At 42.3% G+C, this 21228-nt stretch overlaps 2 protein-coding genes across 2 annotated transcripts; one reads left to right on the top strand and one right to left on the bottom strand.

The window, feature by feature from the left end:
- Positions 1–3239: 3239 nt before the first annotated feature.
- On the bottom strand, positions 3240–6787 carry LOC119738392. Its single transcript, XM_038213274.1, has one exon. The coding sequence runs from the start codon at positions 6584–6586 to the stop codon at positions 4571–4573; it is 2016 nt and encodes a 671-aa protein (XP_038069202.1). The 5' UTR covers positions 6587–6787; the 3' UTR covers positions 3240–4570.
- Positions 6788–11817: 5030 nt separating this feature from the next.
- Positions 11818–14708, top strand: LOC119738818. Its single transcript, XM_038213784.1, has one exon. It carries the CDS (start codon positions 12509–12511, stop codon positions 14222–14224), a length of 1716 nt encoding a protein of 571 aa, XP_038069712.1. The 5' UTR covers positions 11818–12508; the 3' UTR covers positions 14225–14708.
- Positions 14709–21228: the final 6520 nt, after the last annotated feature.

Genomic DNA, 21228 nt, shown 5'->3' with positions numbered 1-21228 from the left:
CCGGACTATCTCATCCCAACGCAGAGGAGTGTCGGGATGCAGTCACCTTTAACCAATGCCCGGAATAACTGTATTATACTCGGAGCTGCCCTAGGAGGCGTTGTACTGATACTGTTGTTTTTGATGGTGATTAAACTGTCTAATTACTTGACATCGAGGCAAGAATTAAAGAGACTTGCAAGGGAGAGTGGCCAGGCCAAGATGGAGAAAGATCTGACTGAGTGGTATCTCCCTGCACCTGCTGTCATGGAAGGGGTGCAAACGTACGCCACACTAGGAGAAACTCTGAGCTCTCTCTACGAAGATATGAGACCGCCGGCGATTTTGAAGAAAGGATGCAGTGCGTCATTGCCGACTAAGTTCGGGTTCGAACCCAAGACCTTACTCGGTAGCGGAGTGTCTATGACGTCAGACTATGGGACCTATGAGAACCTGAATTGGGGCGTGTCTCTACCACACCCCTACCCTGGATGGAACCAGCCTGGATGTAGCTCCTCCCTCCCTGTACAACACACCTACCCTAGCCTGGCCACAGCCTCGTCCTGCCACTCCATCATTGACTCGCACGATGGAGACAATGTCTACTCAAGTCCCAGGCTATCCGAGCAGACCCGGAATACCTACGAGAATGTCCGAGCGGCCGAACACGAGTACGAAAATTGCCGAAGAGACAGCGCGGACAGCGAGATCACCTACGTTGATCTGGACTTCGGAGACAGCGACCACGCGTGCACCGTGGAACCGACCAGTATCGAACCGACCGATATCGACTCTGACTCGATCGAGTATTCGAAAGTGCTGCAAATTCTGTCGGTTTTCAGGAGTCGGAGCGGCAGCACCATAGTGAAAGTAATCGAGACTGAAAACAATGACGCTTCCGAATAGTTAATATCGATTTTTCCGCTCGAAAATGGTATCATTCGATTCGGAAAGGCAATTCCGTAAATTTGGACGTACATGTCAGACACTTCTTCAATGAACTGGTGTTGGAAAAGTGAATGTGATACATCACTAATAATGTGACATCTAATAAGTAGAAAACAATTAAGTATCACCACCCATAACGACCTTGTATATGTACATCATGTGGTCGGACGTACGTTGGATTTTACGGAATTTTTCCGGAAGACAACAATAATTGAACTACAGGGTGAGTAAAAAAAGGAAACCCAAATGGTTCCCCATATTTGTTTTTAAAGACGTTCTGCATGTAGCGCGTTCCAAATCTAGGATATGAAAGCCCAATTAATAAGCTTTCTTTTAGTGGTAGAATCATTCACATCGCTCACGTACTTTTCAAGTTATGGCATTTTGAACACAAACAGCGTTTTGTAACCTTCATCACAATAAAGGTAGGTGATATTTCAGCAAAACGAAAACTATTCACACACCAAATAAAAATACATCAGAACACTCTCATAACCATGATAACTGGCACTTATCATAACATTTATTAAAAAACCTGCTGCTTCCAATGTTAAAATATCAAGCTTTACAATGTCAAGAGTTTAAAGTCTTGCCCTGCCTTCTACTTGGCTACCCGGAGACATGGGATTATTCTGACATCATTTTCAGGATACGACATGGTTTCATTTTACTGAAATATCACCTATAAATGTGATCCGTGGACAAGGTTAAAACAAAAACCAGTGGTAGTGTTCAAAATTCCATGACTGGAAAAGAACATGAGCGATTAGAATGATTCTTTCACTAAAGGGAAGCTTGTTAATTGGGCTTTCATAACCTAGATTTAGAAAACACTACATGCATAAATTCTTTTTAAAAAAAGGAAGCACAATTTGGGTTTCCTTTTTTTTTTACTCACCCTGTAATGCTACTGTCGCGGGCACATTTTTTTAACGTGCGTTTAGTTACGGAGTTTAGTCTGTTATGAGACCCCAAAATTGTGCACATATTTTCTCTGTGTTCTCAAAATGTATAGTATCCACTGAGCTGAAACTTCAACAAGTTATTTGTTATGCACCCTTCTTATGATTTTGAGCAATTTTGTTGCTTCAAACAAACAAAAAATGTACAAAAAGTAAATGTTTTATATACCTTTAATCCACAAATAAATATTTGTAGCGCCTTTTTAGACGCACTTTTTGCAAACCGGTGGCAAACTGGCAAACTATCCACACGTACCAGTGTAGGCCTAAAAATAAACTTAAAAGCAAAGCAAATCATCCAGACATTGAATAATCATAACTTCAACCAAATTTAAGTGAAGATAGCTCTATCTTAAATACACTGATATTTGTAGAGCCTTTGTAGATGTACTTTTTGCAAACCAGTAGGTAAACTGGCAAACTATATCCACGCGTACCAGTGTAGGCCAAAAAATAAACTTAAAAGCAAAGCAAATCATCCAGACATTATCATAACTTCAACCAAATTTAATTGAAGATAGCTCTGTCTTAAATACTAGTTGTTATTTTTCCGCCAACTCTGCTGCCCAAACAAAATGGCGCTGCGTCATTAAAAAAATATTTAATGTTTGTACAAAGTCACCAAATCTCTTGATAATCGCTGCTATTTTTAAAACCGGGCTTTTCATTACATTAATTTGACAAATATGAGCCAATGTTGTGGGTGGAGTCGTGAATTTTCTGGAGCATAAAAATAGTCTAATCCATAATAGGCTTAACATTAAAAGTGCATGAACCTAGTAAAAAAAAATGCGAAATATCAATTATGTCATACTTTGATAATTGCTTTTTCCTCATTTAATGTCATGTTACAGTTCTGGACCAGCTGCACGATATTAGCACGTGAACAGCTATCATTTTCTCTGTTCGTATACTTCGATTAAAAACAGCCCCAATTTTTGTCATCACTAGTGGTAGATCTACATTCTAGAGGGGGTAGGATTTTAACCCCCTCTTCAGGGCAGCCCCCCAAAAAGGGAAAATCTCGCAGCCAAACACAGAAAATGCCTGCTGAACCACCCTTGCTTGGTAGCTAAACCCCAACTTGATTCAAAACTGATCCTCCCCTGAAACCTATAAATGCACTTCAAGGTTCACTGCATTTAATATGATGGCAATACATGTAACAGATTAAAGGGGTGCATACCGATGTTCCCCAATACCGATGTTCCCCAATAGCAAAGCAAATCATTCAGACATTGAATCATCATAACTTCAACCAAATTTAAATAAAGATAGCTCTATCTTAAATACTAGTTGTTATTTTTCCGCCAACTCTGCTGCCCAAACAAAATGGCGCTGCGCATTAAAAAAATATTTAATGTTTGTACAAAGTCACCAAATCTCTTGATAATCGCTGCTATTTTTAAAACCGGGGTTTTCATTACATAAATGTGACAATGTGAGCCAATGTTGGGTGGAGTCGTGAATGTTCTGGAGCATAAAAATAGTCTAATCCATAATAGGCTTAACATTAAAAGTGCATGAACCTAGTAAAAAAAAATGCGAAATATCAATTATGTCACACTTAGATAATTGCTTTATCCTCATTTCCTTATTAATGTCATGTTACAGTTCTGGACCAGCTGCACGATATTAGCACGTGATCAGCTATCATTTTCGATTACTCTCTTCGTATACTTCGATTAAAAACAGCCCCAATTTTTGTCATCACTACTTTTACGATCTTTTTACAGAACTGATTCTTTAATATCACATTTCCTGTTACAAAAAGTACTGACGCCTTGGTTTGGTTATCGTTCGATTATTCTAGTATCGAATACTTTGATGAAAAGCATGTCGCTTGTCCAATTGTCACTACTTGTACAGAATCGATTCTTAGCATTACATTTTTGCTGTTAAATGTACTGACACGTTAACCGAACACCCATGACTGGCTGTCATTTTCGATTATTCCGTTTCGAATACCGATTAGTAACATCCTGCGGATTCTCATCATCTCTATTTCCGATAACAAAATGTAGGCTATATCGATGATGAGTGTCATTTCGAGTTAAAATGTGCCTTTGCATTGCAGTTTTTGGCTTGGTGCCATCTCTCACGTCACCCATACACGTGACATAGTCACATGTCTCGTGTCACGTGAATCAAAGGATTGTTTACTGAGCTTTAATTAGTAATAAATACGCGGGTTAATCCAAAAATTAAAAAGGGATGAGTGCTTCTTTTTCAATCTTCCACAATAATTGTTCACTCTTAATAGTCCCTACTTTAGTTCCACTGAGTAATCATGTAAAAACAAATCTCTATTCTGAAATAGGAGAGTAGACCTACTATCATTCGGTAAAACTGAAGAAGTCAAAATTCTGATGCTACGATATTTACCTATTTTAATCTGACATAAATAGAAAAGAACACACATACAACAGCTTGAAATGAACGAATTGTGGTTCTGCGTGGGATGATGATGCAATGCTGTGCTGAAGGCTTCCCACGAAATTTGTCTCGCCAAACCCACCCTCACAAAATTATTTCCACGATGAAAACAAAGATTGCCTTAAACGGTCAACTTCTGGACAGTGACAAATCTGGACACATGATCAGTTTCCTGTTAATCTTTAGTCATTATATACTATAGCAAGTGGGTGAAATTGGAAAATATTTCTGCAAAATCTCGCAAGTTATCGTCTATTCGCGTCAGAGCCGTCGGGAATCTCGTACTCGTCACCGTCAGGCGCAACATCGTACACATGCGCATCGGTCGCGTGAGTCATTACTGGAGTTGACGATTGTTGTGTCTCTTCAACTGGGGGTTCGTAGTACTCGTTGTCGTCAGCGTTGTTGGTTTGTTGGTTGTTTCCTCCGGTGATGGCCGTGGCGACTTGCGATGGCGGCACTTCGTAAACCTCGCCCTCGTCATCCGCCAGAGGGCGTGTTTTGTCTGTGTCTGGTTGTGGTTCGTAGTAGTACGGGTCTCGGTTGTGAGACGAAGCAAGCTGTTCTGTGACTTCTGGAGGCTCGTAATAGTCGCCATCTTGGGAGACTTGCGAGCGAATTGACTGATTGGCTGAGGTCAGTTGCTGCGTCACTTCCGGCGGCACGTAGTAGTCGCCATCTGTTGTTGTAGGGCACGTGAGATTGACGCTGGCTCTGGGCTGTTCGTAGACGTCCGGATTGGCCGCACTGGATCGCAAAGCCGGCTGGTATACGTCGTGGTCTATATCCATAGAGTCACGGATGTTCCCTGTGTACGTGAGCGGAGGTACGTATCCGGACTCGTACAAGATCGTATTGGTGTTAAGGTCGCCTGCTTCTTCATAGACGCCAACATCGGTGGTTGAGTAGCGGGTGGGCGGGACTCTGAGGGGGTGGAGAGTCAGATAACGTATGACGCTGGCAGACCTACCAGACGCGTCCAGACCTTCATAAGGGGTGTGGCTTACTTGTTGTCCCGTCCAACCAGCTAGGGAGGGGACCATGGAGTCACCACGCGCGGATATGGTTCCGTTAGGACGCTTCGAATCTGAAGACAGTCTGTGAGATATGAAGACAATAACGATGATGATGAGTTGGGTGGCTGCAATGCCGCCGATGATGATGCCAATGATAGAGCCGGTTCCCAGACCATCTCTGTACTGTGGAGTAGGGAGAGGTTGAGTCTGGTTCACGTCAGGGGTGAGAGTGGTGAAAGGTGTCACGGTGGTGGGTATCAAGGTGGTGAGGTCAGTTGGAGGCAGCACAACCCTGAGTAACGCCCCAGCGGTGGCTGACAATCCTTGTGCTATCGCGACTGTGCACTGCACTGAAGTCTCGTCGTCTGCTAACTGGACATCGCGGATCGTCAAATTTAGGCGATCCATGGACAGCTCAAATCGGTTCGGCTCTTGCAATGGGGGTACAAAAATGCCACCAAATGTCCAGCTGATCTCGACAATTGGGGATGGTCCTCCTGTTACACATTCAAACACAACCGTGTCGCCCGGTCTTGCGATAAGCTGAGGCGGCTCCACCCGGGCTGTTGGGTTGATGCTAAGGGGTACGAGAGAACAGATGCGATCTCCCATTATAGCCGGGCTTGTGGCTCGACAGGTGAAGCGGACCCCGTTTAGAGCTTCATCGAAAGTCCTCTCGATGACGTTCCTGCGTTGGACAGCCGGGGTGATCTCGAAGCCGTTCCGAAGCCAAGTCAGCGAGGCCAGTGGTACCCCTCCTTGGGAGGTACAGGTCAGAGTTGCCCGTTGTCCGAGCCGGATCATACCGGCCGGTGGCGACACCTCACACCGGGGGAAGCCTTCATCAGGCGGTAGTCGCACCGTCAAGCGTGCCGCTCTGGAGGTCAGCATGTTGGTTCCCGCCGGGACATACCCGCACCGGTACACCCCAGCATCGCTTGCTCGCACCCCGGCAATCCTCAAGTTGAATTGTCCCAAAGCGAGGTTCCCCACGATGCTAAGTCTGGCGTCCATCGCATCAGCGAAGAACGTGGTATCGGCTGACAGGTAGCGGTTGGCTCGGTCGAAGAACCAGTAGACTTTAAAGCTACCCTTGTTGCTGACTGTGCATCTGAACACCACCGTTCCTCCCAGGTTGACCGTTTGATCTTGGGGTCCGCGAATGATATTTATTGCTGCGGCCTCGGTAACCAAAATTGCTAACAACAATCCCACTAAGTGGCTAGGATTTGACAAACTCGGCATGGTTGATGAACTCCTCACGAAACACACCAGCTTAGTAATGTATAAACCTCTTGACAATCCGCCCGTGTGATTGCAATTGGTTTGAACTTGAATTCACAATACACTTATCACACTGCGATATCTCACCACCTTGCAAATTTATACTTGTGCTTATTTAAGTCGTCTGGAACCTAAAGGTACCTTGAGGTACCATCCGGTGGATATGTACCGCCAGTAACACTATCCTATCCAACAGATTCTCTACCGGATAAGGACATCTGGTATTACGTGTTATGCCTTTCCTGTTTTCTGCCCCTGCAGTCGCAATGACGTATCCTTAAAGGGAATGTACATCATTGTCTTTTTCTGTAATTTTCGGAAATGAACTATTTGAGAGGTCAGTATAATAGATCAAATATTGTTACACTGACATGTTTGAAGTTTTGTGCTCGAAAATGCTGGACAAACCCCCTCCAAAACCCAAAAATGTTCAAGTAGTCTAGTTCCCTGACTCCACTAAAGATGAAATGGATCAATTTATAGATGCCGGAAAATTGTAAGATAAGGGAACCAGTCTAGCTGGCCTGCGCCCGTTCATGAACATGTATCAAATAGCAAACAAAATTTGGACTGAAAAAAAAAAGGAAATTTGGAGCAGAAGTTGAAAAATAATTAGGTTTTTCCAACGATGGTCGGCCGACCACTGTTGGAAATGTATACAAAAATACCACTTTCTTGAAAATGACTTCACACCAGGTGCCATAATTTTACAGGATGCTTTAGACTGTCCTTTACCAACATCCTAGAAAGGTATTTCGTAAAATGTTGGTAGTTTTGTTTTCATGTTTGCAAATGCTGTTTACGTGTATTCCCTTTAAAAGGGATGCTTTGGTGATTTTCAAAGCCCATGATTTGGCTTTTTGTGTGTGTATGGTGCAAAGACCGTACTTGACCGAGTCAGAAACAGCATGACTCTTACTTTTCGATGATTAGACAAATCGTCACTAACAGGCAGTTTCTTTTAGTTTAACCTTCCAAAATTACAATTCCGTCTGTAATTTCGACTCACAGCTAAAACCAACTCTCTTTAAAAAAAGATTGTAGGAAATTAGAAACAATGAACAAGGGATAAACCCTTCTTTTTTATTCAAAAATGCAGGGAATTTTTAGGACAGGCACCGGGTAGTTTTAGTTTCAGTGACACGGAAGGAAACTTGCGGGAATTTTGGTGGGACTTTTTGGACTTTTTTCTATTAGCTAATCAGTCGAGGAGGAGGGGTGGTCACGGTGTTGACCACCCCCCCCCCCCCCCCACTACTCCCTCCCTTGGATCCGCCCATGCGTTGACACAATTTCATTTCATGTTACGGCCAGAGTCAGTGGAAAACTTTATTTTGTGCAAAGGTTTGGTATGGACAATGGCAGGAAACCGTCCTGTTGATAAAGCACAAGTTACGCACACGTACGAAGGAAGTGAGATGACATCTTATATTTGTTTGTCCAACACTGTACCTATCTATTAGCGTCATTGAACGATACGGCACCTCACAAACTTAATTTTCACTTTCCTAACTTTCCATTAGAGGGAAGGTATATGAATGGACATGATAGGACTGGACATGACATCATCCCTATAGAACCCCTTTCTGTAAGACGTTCTGTTGCTTCTCTTAGCCTGTTCTATAGATACTATCATGGTATGTACTCAGAAGGTTTCTCACTTGTTGTCTATTCTGTTCACACCTTTACTCGCAGCACTCGTTTTGCAATCTCCTCTCCTCCCTTAACTGTATCTGTTCCAAAGGCCAGTGTCGTGAGATATTCTTCTAGCTATAACGAACATCGTGGGATCCACAGAAATTGTTCGTAATAGCGATCGTTCGCTATAACGATTTTAAGCTACCGGTGCTCCGGTACTCTTTTTTTCAATAAATAGCGCCCTTCAGAACTTCACCCTGCACGCCTTGGTATCTCTAGTTACTGAAAGATGACTTTGAACACGTGCCGACTATTGAATAATGTAGTCACACAGATTATGAGCTTTCCCTTCTATTCCTTGGGGAAATAATAGCCACACGTCACTCTTCTGTTGACATTTTTCAACGGCAATATTCAGTACATTTTGTACACAAAAATCAAGAGCCAAGGATGATGTTCGGTATAGCCGAATGTTCGGCATATAGCGGTGTTCGGTAAAGCGACGTAGAACACCTTCCCTGAATCCTGCTCCCACCAATAATCTATCCCAGTTCAAAAGAAATGTGAATAGTTTTCTCTCTGTAACTTTTTTTCCTCTCTTTCATTTCCTTTGTAGCCCATACCTTGAGTGGCCATATATTTGCCTTGTGATGGGCGAGTACCATTTATAAAAAAAAAAAAGGGAAGCATAAAACAAAACAAAAAAATGTGCCACAATCAGTAATATGTTAAGTTTCGAATTTTGAATAAGGAACTGTTTAAAAAAAATTAACTTGCAATTCCAGGAGAGGTATTCCCTTTTTTTGAGGAGAATGAAAGCGCGAGTACATCATCGCTGGTTTCTGGGGTAGTTGTACCCCCCATTCCCAATTATATCATTTTTTTACGAAACTGCCGCGGAAAAATGAAGCCGACTGTCAGAATCATATGATCTTTTGTGCCCATCCCAGACCCTCTGTGACGAATAGGCGTACCCTGCTTTTGTGTGCATGTTGATGTTTTTCTACAATAAAAAGTTAACGAAATTGTGCAATTTTAAAACAGAAATGTCATGCATTAAACAAAATGCAATCAGATCACGATGAATATATAAAGTGAGATATCAATATCCGGAAACTGACTAATCCTCTGTGCTTTACTGAGTCACATTCAATTACGAGAAGTCACATAATCTTCCTCGGTCATCGCGTTCATGTTCAAACCGGATTTATGTCAAGAAGGGAATGACATCGTCACGACTTTATTTTGAGTGCATGTCTAGCGCCCTCCGCCGGTGTGAACCGACCAGATTTATTCCTTTATGCAACTTCTAGTGGTTACGGTTCTCAAATTTTATTTGCTTCTGAAGTAGGGTCAGTCGGTCGGTGACACGAAAATCTAAAATATAAAATCATTATTGCAATGGTCTAGAGGCGATCATCAGATGTAAATATGTTTGTGTCGTCATCAGTACCTCTATAGGGGCGATCATTATTGCAGAAATGGTCGCCCCTAGAGGTATTCATGTTTGTGTCGTTATCAACACCTCTAGAGGCGATCATTAGAGGTATATATGTCTGTGACGTCATGAGTACCTCTGGAGGTGATCATTATGATGGTCGCCTCTAGAAGTGTGCATGTTTGTGTCGTCATCAGTAACTCTACAGGCGATCATTATTGCAGAAATGGTCGCCCCTAGAGGTATTCATGTTTGTGTCGTAATCAGCACCTCTAGAGGCGATCATTAGATTATGTTTGTGACGTCATGAGTACCTCTGGAGGCGATCATTATGATGGTCGCCTCTAGAAGTGTGCATGTTTGTGTCGTCATCAATAACTCTACAGGCGATCATTATTGCAGAAATGGTCGCCCCTAGAGGCATTCATGTTTGTGTCGTAATCAGCACCTCTAGAGGCGATCATTAGATTATGTTTGTGACGTCATGAGTACCTCTGGAGGCGATCATTATGATGGTCGCCTCTAGAAGTGTGCATGTTTGTGTCGTCATCAATAACTCTACAGGCGATCATTATTGCAGAAATGGTCGCCCCTAGAGGTATTCATATTTGTGTCGTAATCAACACCTAAAGAGGCGGTCATCAGTACCTGTAGGGGCGATCATTATTGCAATGGTCGCCTCTAGAAGTATGCGTGTTTGTGTCGTCATCCACTGCGGACTTCGAATGTATCCAGAGTTAGTGGGGGCGGGGATTAGTCTGTGAGTCGAACCCCCACTAACTCTGGATACATTCGAAGTCCGCAGTGGATGGACCGGGAACCAGTCTCCCTAACTCTCCTTTTCTGGCCGTTGAAGGGGAACTTGTGCACGGAGCCTATAGCTGCATGCAGCACCTGTCGAAACTACCGCTGGCCACCAGCAGAGGGGGGATTCCAAAAGGTGACAACATAGCGTTTGTCTTGATTGAAAACCCGTCCCCAGGGCTTACTTTGTTTTTAAACTTGTTTCAAATATCAACCTCTGGGTGGGAATCTTTCTTTCTGTATTCTGATCGATACAGCAATAGCAAGTCATGGATTAGCGTATTCAAAATAACTCTTCAATATGTATAAACTAATTAGCAGTGACCACAGTTAGTAATAACTCTTACCGACTACTCGTATTACTTCTGCGGTTACACGGTTTAGAATCGGTTAACCGCGATCGGTGGCAGTAGATTCATAGGTCATTCACCAGAGATATAAGTTCAACGGGAATTAATGCCATAGACTAATTGGCGATATTGCGGTTCACAAGTAACTACAGAAAAATGAGGAAGCTTATCCGCGAGGAAGACTCACGTGCGAGTCCTAATCCCAATAATTGCGAAACTTATTGACACATTGTTGACTAAGGAAAAGAGATGGGAATTATTTGAAAATATAAAGCGAAATGTTTGTCCTCAATTTCCTGGGTGACCTAAGTTAAACTGACGTCTGCGCATGATACACGCGCGCAGAGCATGCGCAGAGATGAGTTGGGGTACTTTGGAGCAATCGGAGACATTTGAGACGTTGGTGGCAGCAAACACACACGATCATTTTGTTAGCGTCATATTGAGCATGCGCGCTTTAGCTTAAGCATGACGTAAACAATTATAAAGGACCGGTGTGTTTGCTGCCACCACCGTCTCAATAGTCCCCCGTTTACAGATATGCTAAACAGAAAAGTTTTTTATTTTTAGAAAAAAATAAAGGCGGATCTCTGAGGCAGTCACGTGCAAAAAATAAAATAAATTGTGGCTTCACGTGGCATTCTGTGTGATAAGTAGTTATGAAAACTAAAAAACTAGTCACGTTGGGGGCGTCCTTGCGAGCATTCGTCGCTGTATCGCATCCACAGTACATTGTAAGTGCCACATTTTACATTTGAAGATTTCCACACAACATATTTAATAAAAGGCGAATTACAATAATAAATCTTCCAGGGTACTATGATAAATATTAAACATTAAGGAAGTGATTTGTTAAATTTATATTGATTAAGGCAGAGATTTCTAATCAAAAATAAAATCATAAGTGTCACGTGTTTCTACAAAATGAGGCAATAATTTTATTGGTTGAAAAGCATAGAATAACAACGTGGCGTAATCGACTCTAAAAACTAAGCCATGTTTATCCCACAAAAATCCCTCGTAATCGTGACAAGAAACTTTTGTTATTTCGAAAAGACTGACGTGTACAAATTCCCTTTCCCTATTTTACCATCACTCCTGTGTACCACAATAGGCACGGCAATAGCACGACCCACCCACTTACAGCGTTCCCTCTGGAGGGACAACAACAAAAAAGGACAGGCTTGACTCAAGTTTCCGGCATGCCCGGTGGTTGATGCATAAAAACCAACCTTGGAGTGGTGTCGCAAACTAGTACTGGTAGTCAGATGTTGTTCGAGGAAGGAATAAACAGTGCCTGATTATATTTTCGGGTCGTGATTTGATTGTAACTTTGTCAGAACGATACGGAAAGAACCCTCAGGTTGTATCGGTTGCGCATAGTGTTACACGGACTGAACTCGGTATTTTCCCGGTAAGATTGATTGTTCGTGAACTGAAACAGAAAGTTCTCACGTTCGGACTTCAATCGTAGACTTCTACTCGGTAAAGCAAAGTACATGTGCAAGGACTTAAATCGGAAAGTCTCCCGGCAAGATTTTGAGTGTGCCTGCACAACGGACAGTTAACCCTCAGTACGGATTTCGAGACAACTTGAAAGCACTGAACCTAAAACTCATTTGGAGAGAGTATTGCTGCGTGCTAACAGTAAAGATGGGATTGTTGGCGGTGACTGCGGTATTTCTGCTGGTCGTCGGCATCGTGTCGTCAATAAGTCTGGGCACGGGGCCAGACGCAACGGAGGCCCGGGCCGGAGAGACGGTGGAGCTCCGCTGCGATGTCAACTACCGTAACGGCGAACCCATCCTCTGGTACCACGATCCGTCTAAATCGTACGTGACTTACAACCGAGATGTCTCCGATACCTTAGACGCCGATCGCAGGCAGCGATACTCGGTCCGTGGCAGTGAGTACTGGCATGTGTTTAATCTCCGAATCGAGAACCTGAAACCTACAGATGATGGGTTTTTCTACTGTGGGTACCTAGATAGGGGGACTTTTACAGTTTTAGGCAGCGCCCGTTTGACTGTTATCTATCCACCTGATGAAAAATCACCCGTGTGCTCGTTCAACATGTTAGACCAACCAAACTCCACCAATGCAACTGTTGGTAGCAGTGTGGACCTGACTTGCATGTGGACTGGGGGTAACCCCTCCCCTACTGCCGCGTGGTACCGACTAGATGCGTCCATGGATACTCATCAGGGGAATGGTTATGTCTGGATGAGGAGGGAGCTAACGGATGAGGATAACGGTGTGGAATTCATTTGCGAGATGGAATCGGAAGGTTTGGACCAGAAGCGGAGCTGTAGCGCCATGCCTCTGAGGATACCACCGCGGGCGATCATCACGCCATCCACGGCCTACGCTCGCGTCGGTGACACGGTGGAGTTTGTCTGTGAAGGGATTGGCTTGCCGAGAATCGTCTGGTATACTTGGGAGGGACCGCCTGGCCTGACTAGGCGACAGGGGAGATACGAGCTTCTAGCCGGCAACAGGGTGCTCCGTGTTTTCGCTGTGGAAGCTGAAGACGACGGTTTGGAGATCACATGCCGGGTGCGGACTTCGCGAGGGTTGGAAGCAACTGAGAGTGCGGTTCTCAGAGTAGTCCTGCCGACAACACCGGGCCCCACAACAGTACCAGAAACAACAACAGAAGCAGTACCGTCAACAACACTCAACCCCAACCCTGAAAAGGAAACAGCCAAAGTGACGACAGGAGTGATTGACAGAGGTGCTGTGAGTCCAAAAAGTCCCAAGACAACCCCAGCACCGCCTCCCCCCGACGACAGCCAGCCGATTGCCGCCCTGCCCAAGACCACCATCATCGGTATCGGTGTAGCAGCCGGCGCGGTGCTGGTTCTCATCATCGCAGTCCTGATCATCTTCATGAAGAGATCGAGAAAGAGTCAGATCCGGCGAGATACCTCCATCCATCTCGTCAACAGCACTTACGAGACGGTGATCGAGGGAGGTCGTGTCGTGGACCAAGAAATCAGCCCTCCTCCTGGGTTCGAGAACTACGATCGCCCGCGTCCCATAGCCGCAGTGTCCCCGCTACCTCAGACTAATTCTGCGAACGGAGTTAAACCATCCGTGCGCTACGCTAAGGTCAACAAGAAGAAACCAAGAGACATCGATCCGCTCTACGACCAAGTCCCGGACGAAACTGCAGTGGATTTGGGGCTCGGGAGTCCCACTCCGAGGCGGGAACCAACCTATGTGAACCAGGGAGCCATGGAGATCAGGCAGGAACCAGACCCGAGGGGGTTTAATGCGGAGGGTCTCACCTATGCCGAGCTGGAATTGGATAGAGAGGGACGGCTACACTCCAAGAAAAGCCACACTTTGTACGCCAAACTCAAATGAGATATTGACCATATCCGCTCCGTTCACAAGTACCCCCTCACCGGCAAAGAGAGTACAGTTGGGGGTGACCGACCGACGCCATCTTGCCTAACTGCAATTCATTTGCAGCGAAGCGCGACCACTGCGTGTACGTCGGTCGGTCACCCCCATCTGTGTCACACACAAGGAACGGTGCGCGTCAACCAGCGAAATGTCCCACCCATGGGAGGTCGTTGCTAGGTAAAAGGGCGCCCTCTTTGTCGGCGCACGGAGCTCATAGGACAGATCGTTGTTACTTATTATTATTTAAATCGCCTGTGACTGTGATTTTTAAAAGCGGAGTCCATTCTTAGAAGAACCAGCCAGAGGGTGTTAACGTTCCAGTAGGTTTGCCTTTGCCGTCACCAAAGTGGCTTGACAAAACAGAGGAACCAATCACTTTTGAAATTACAGGTTGGTCCTAAAAGGTTTACACTTTTTCAGACGCACATTTCTCAAAATTGGGGGGACATGTTGAAATTGTTTTAAGATATTCCTAAAATACAAGATCTTGGTGGTATATGGTCAAAACGGCATAGAAAATAAAGCCTAAATAAAGAAACGGCGGCCATTGGCAGAAAAAAATGGTCAAAAACCAGTTTGTCCACATGCAAGTCTATGAGACATGGTCAACACAATAGCACAGCGTGTACAAAAAAAACATGACCATTATCTCAAACTGGTTTCGACTATTTTTCTGTAAAATGGCCGCCATTTCTAAATTTAGGCTTTATTTTCAACGCTATTTCACCATATACCACTAAGATCTTGTAGCTTAGGAATATCTTAAAACAATTTCAACATGTCTCCCCAAATTTGAGAAATCTGCGTCTGAAAAAGTGTAAACTTTTTGGGGGACCACCCTGTATAAAAACCTGGCATTGTCTCTTACAGTCATGTTCAAATTCGAATGAGTAATGCAATTACGTAATCACCAGATATATATTTTGTATTTTTGTAATGACTATTTAACTTGTACATTATCTAATCTGTTCATTTTGATGAAACTTTTATATATACTTTTACACGAAATTATTATAATGATGAATAAAAGTCAGCTAGCTTTTGGGATATTCGAATATTTGCGGTCTTAATTGTCTCAAAATATCCCAAAGTAAAACCCTTTTTCCAGTGGGTTACATAGGCCAAAATATAAAGCGGTCACAGCTTTTCATTAAAGTAAAAAACACAATTTGAAAATCGATGGGAAAAAAATTCGATGGCAATTTTAAATATAGAGTTTCTGTCTTGTACTTCAAAGACCTATTGTGCGATTATTTCATTGTATAACTTTTAGTTGTCAGTCAATAATTGACGAAGTATCTTTGACAATCACATTTTAACCAACCAATGAGCAAAGAGCTTTGATGACCATGGCCGGGAAATAACTATGTAGCACCCGCTCATTAGTCAATCGACTGTGAAGAAAAATATATTCTTCTGTGGTGACTGACAGTAATTATGACGTGTATTCGGTACAGGTTTCACACAAAGTTACGTGAATCACGCAATGAGCAACCGTGAATCACGTTCCCAAATTTGGCGTGAAATGGCTGCTTCAAATTGCACTCGTGATGGGTAATGATATGAGAACTACAATACTACATTGGTAATAATGGTGGTGAATTAGGCAAAACAAAAAACATCTGTCCGTTGTTCATCAGAAACATGGGAAGGAACAAGGAAGTCGACACTGAATCACGCACTGGCCAACCTTGATAGCATATCTCAGCGGATGCGGAAGAGGTATTATGTCACCTTGCAACCTTTGATTCCAACCAAAACTTGACCAGCCTTGGGTTTTGAAATACAACATGAAAAGAGCCTGCAGTTGATTGAACTCGTAGGAAATTGTACTCAACTATAAGCCCATCGTCAGCATGGTGTGAGGGTGGATTTTTTGTTATTGCCAAAAATAAATGACCTTTCTCAACTAGCGGAGGTGAAGGTTTAATGTATGCGGAAAAGGCCGCAACTGATTGAAAGGCATAAATTCACTGTGGCCTGGTTTAAGTACTAAAGAGAATACATTTAAAACGTACAGCTGAAGGATAAACTCGTCAATTTAGGTTTTAAATTTCGATCATTTAATTATTTTGTTTACACAGTGTAATTGTCTTAATTGTTTGACAATTTCCTCGCTATTCAACAGAATTGTGTTATATATCTCTATCTGTATTTTCTGTATCTGTGTCTGTATATTGTCGCGCTGAACATACTACATTGTTTTGGTTATATCATTTTAATTGTTTGACTTCTCTCGGTATGTAATAGAAATGTGTTATATATCATGACCAATAACTAGATGAAATTTTAATTTGATACAACAGTATTTCTTGAGTTATCTTCTGGAAACTGAGTGCGTTGTTTTTGTGTCATGAAAGTTTACTCAAAATCGCCAGTTATTTTTTGCGCTTAACACACTTCATTTTCGGGATATATCAATTTTATATCTAGGCAATTCCTCTCCTAATTCAAAAGTGTTGTGTTATCTATCCAGATCAATCAGGAAATATATATTTACTTTAACCCAACGAATGTTTCTTAAGTAATTGTCTCCACAAAGAGGGTATTGTTTATGTTTTATGAAAGTTGACTTAAATTCGCCTTACATTGTTCGTGCTTCACTCACTAAATTGCTTTGGTTATGTTATAGTGTCATAAGTTAACACTTTCTCCCCATATTCGACAGATTTTTGTTATCTGACACATTCAATTAATGTACGAAATTTCAATTCAATGCAACAGATATTTCCTGAGCTATCTTCTGGAAACCGAGTGTGTTGTTTTTTTGCATCATGAAAGTTGACTCAAAATTGCCAGTTATTTTTTGCGCTTAACACACTACATTTCCGGAGTATATTGATTGTATTTGTCGATGACTCCTATCTAAAGTCAACAGTGTTGTGTTATCTATCCCGATCAATCAGGAGATATAATTGCACTCTTATACAACAAATGTTTCTGGAGTTATTTTCTCCACAAAGCCGGTATTGTTCATGTTTTATGAACGTTGACTTTAATTCACCTCATATTTTTCGTGCTTAACACTCTACATTGTTTTGGTTCTATTATTTGTATTAATTAACAATTTCTCCCAATATTGAAGAGAATTATGCTGCATACCACATGACATTAATGTATGACAGTTCAATTCAATGTATAACAAGCATTTCTTGAGTTATCGTCCGGAAAACGAGCGTGTTGTTTTGATCCCATATTATAAGTTGACTTGTATAACATGTATTTTCAAAAGAGGGCGCGCAAAACAAATAATGGTCAACACCTAAATAATGTTTGTCTTCACTGAGAAAAAAAACAGGTATTTCCTAAAGGTCGTCCGCACGATCAATTGTGTGTTTTTTGATAAGAAATTAAGCAGGGTTTAATCAGACTTTAACTGAAATCAGGCAGATTTTTCTCCGTCTTGACAACCATTCTGTGAGATATCGTAGTGACCACTATGTGAAGTGCGCCCTCTTTTGAAAAGACAATAATCGGTTTACATATTTTCGCCCTTAACATACCAATTTGTTTTTGTTGTATCATTTTAATTGCTTGACAATTTCTCTCGATATTCGTTAGACATGTGTTATATATCAAACCAATAAATAGATGAAATTTCAATTTGTTACAAAAGGTATTTCCTGAGTTATCTTCTGGAAACCGAGTGTGTCGCTTTTGTGTCATGAAAGTTGTCTCAAAATCGCCAGTTATGTTTCCCGCTTAACCCTAAAGGGGCCGGGTTATTTTGACCATCTCTCAGCCGGGGGGATTCCGCCCCCCCCCCCCCCCCCTAAGATCTCGGCCATCGAGTGACAAAAAAATTTTGAAACTCAGCACATGCATAGAGCAACTCTTCCTTAACATGCCCAAGAAATTTCATGACTATAGGTCAAAGGGTTTTGGAATTATGGCTAATTAATTATTCATATGTATGAATGGCAATTCTGCTCGGTGTACACGACGTATATGCGAAAATTCAGTTTTCACGGCGCGTAGCGCCGGAAAATTTTTCGCTACGTGCCAACCCCTGGTCCGATTTTTATGTTTTTGGTATCAAAAGATGCGTAAAGCTCGAGGCTAAAAAGTCATAACAGCTCGGGTTGCGAAAAAAATTTTTTTAGAAGCTATCGCGGAAAATGTTGAGGGGGGGGGGGGCGGATTCCGCCCCCCCCGGCCCTTTTAGGGTTAACACGTACATTGTTTCTTTTATAATAATTTTATGAATTAATGATTATTCTCCAAATTTGTGTTATCCATCTAGTTTAATCAATACATGAAATTTCAATTCAATGTAGCAGATACGTCTTGAGTTATATTCTGGAAACCGAGTGTTTTTTGTGTGTTTTGTATCATGAATGTTGACTCAGGCTATTTTTGTGCTTATCACACTACATTTCCTGGGATAAGTTAATTATATCTGTTGATGATATTTCTCCAAAATCAAGAGTATTGTGTTACATAATGACGACCGATGAGGAGACATAATTTCACTCCATTACAACAAATGTTTCTGGTGTTATTGTCTCCACAAAGAGAGTATTGTTTATGTTGTATGAACATTAACTTTAATTCACCCCATTTTTTTTTATTAACACACTAAATTGTTTTGGTTCTATTGCTTTTATTGGATAACAATTCTTCTCAATATTCAACATATTTGTTTTTAAAGTCACATTTAATCATTGTACGCAATTTCAATTTAATGCAACAAATATTTCTTGAGTTATCGTCTGGATAAGTTATCGAGTGTGATGTTTTTGTGTTATGAAAAAAGACTCAAATTCGCCTTGTATTTTTCACGCTTAACACGCTAAATTGTTTGGGTTATATTATTTTGATTGTTTGACGATTCTGCTCCATTTTCAAACAGTTAGTGTTACCTAGGATGACCAATCACTCAACAAAATTTTACTTCAATACATATCATATTTGTTGAGATATCGTCTCCTGAACGAGTGTGTTGCTTTCGTGTAATAAAAGTTGAGTAAAATTCGCCTTGTATTTTTCACGTTTAATATGCTTGTGGTTTGCCATCTCCCTTTGTTTCTTTGTTCTCTCATCCGCCCTTCCCTGCATCTTTCCACACCTTTCACACCTAATCCTCCTTTTGTGTTTCTTCTTTCAGCCCTGCATGTTTGTGTGCACCCCCATGTTAATGTATGTACCTCTGTCATTTCTGTTTTAGCCTCTGAAGAAGAACTTGCTAAGTTCGCAACGTCAGGCCACATTAATTTTAAGATGAGTTTAATATGCTAAATTGTTCGGGTCGTATTATTTTAATTGTTTGACGATTCTTCTCCAATTTCAAACAGTTAGTGTTACCTATGATGACCAATCGCTCAATGAAATTTTACTTCAATACATATCATATTTGTTGAGATATCGTCTCCACAACGAGTGTATCGTTTTTGTTCCATGAAAGTTGATTTGAATTCGAGTTGTATTGATCGCGCTTAACACGCTACATTATTTCGGTTATAATAATTGTATTAATTATTGATTCCCCTCCAAATTCAACAGATTTGTTTCATCTGTTTAGTTTAATCTATATATGTAATTTCAATTCAATGCAAGATATACTTTTTGAGTTATCTCTGGAAACTGAGTGTGTTGCTTTCGTGTCATTAAGGTTGAGTAAAATTCCCCTTGTATTTTTCACGTTTAATATGCTAAATTGTTCGGGTCGTATTATTTAACTGTTTTACGATTATTCTCCAATTTCAACCAGTTTGTGTAGCCTATGACGACCAATCACTCAATAAAATTTTACTTCAATACATTAAATATTTCTTGAGATATCGTCTCCACAACAAGTGTATCGTTTTTGTTCCATGAAAGTTGACTTGAATTCGGCTTGTATTGATCGCGCTTACTTTACTAATATTTTACGGCTCCAAACTTTCTGGAAAGTTTCTAAGGGGTCCTAGAATGCATTCCAACTGGATTTCTGGAGAAAAATTGGTTTTGAAAAGAAATTATGAGTCAATTTTTTGTGGCAAAATCAGTCAAAATTATGCATGTTTTCTTCAAAAATTATAATTGTTGCCCAAACCTTCGAAATTATAGCTGTTTCGGTACTAAATGATATTCCCCTTCCATCTAGGGTCATTTATGCGACGTTTGAAGAAAAGTCATTTTTGGGGGCAAAATTTGATCAAAAATTTAAGTCTAACCCCTTGCAATTTTTTCAATTTTGGCCCCAAAATGAAATTGCTCCAAACTTTCTGGAAAGATGCCTGAGGGGCCCTTAAACGCATTCCAACTGGAATTTTGGAGAAAATAGCCTTTCAAAAGATGCCACAGGCGACCATCAATCGCCCCCAGACGTACGTACCGCTAGAGGCGACCATCAATAGTCGCCTATAGTGGTACGTACCGCTGGGGGCGACTACTGATGGTCGCCTCTAGCGGTACGTACCGCTGGGGGCGACAATTGATGGTCGCCTCTAGCGGTATACTCCAGCGGTATACCGCTAGAGGCGACCATCAAATGTCGCCTCTAGCGGTACGTTAGAGGCTGGGGGCGACAATTGATGGTCGGGATACCCCAGCGGTATACCGCTAAAGGCGACCATCAATAGTCGCCTCTAGCGGTACGTACCGCTGGGGGCGACTACTGATGGTCGCCTCTAGCGGTACGTACCGCTGGGGGCGACAATTGATGGTCGCCTGTAGCGGTATACCCCAGCGGTATACCGCTAGAGGCGACCATCAAATGTCGCCTCTAGCGGTACGTTAGAGGCTGGGGGCGACAATTGATGGTCGCCTCTAGCGGGATACCCCAGCGGTATACCGCTAGAGGCGACCATCAATAGTCGCCTCTAGCGGAACGTACCGCTGGGGGCGACTACTGATGGTCGCCTCTAGCGGTACGTACCGCTGGGGGCGACAATTGATGGTCGCCTGTAGCGGTATACCCCAGCGGTATACCGCTAGAGGCGACCATCAATAGTCGCCTCTAGCGGTACGTACCGCTAGAG

The sequence above is a fragment of the Patiria miniata genome, unplaced genomic scaffold (assembly GCF_015706575.1).
Source record: "Patiria miniata isolate m_02_andy unplaced genomic scaffold, ASM1570657v1 HiC_scaffold_3, whole genome shotgun sequence".
NCBI lineage: Eukaryota > Metazoa > Echinodermata > Asteroidea > Valvatida > Asterinidae > Patiria > Patiria miniata.
Note: the sequence above shows the minus strand (reverse complement) of the source record. Positions and strands in the feature narration are given on the sequence as shown.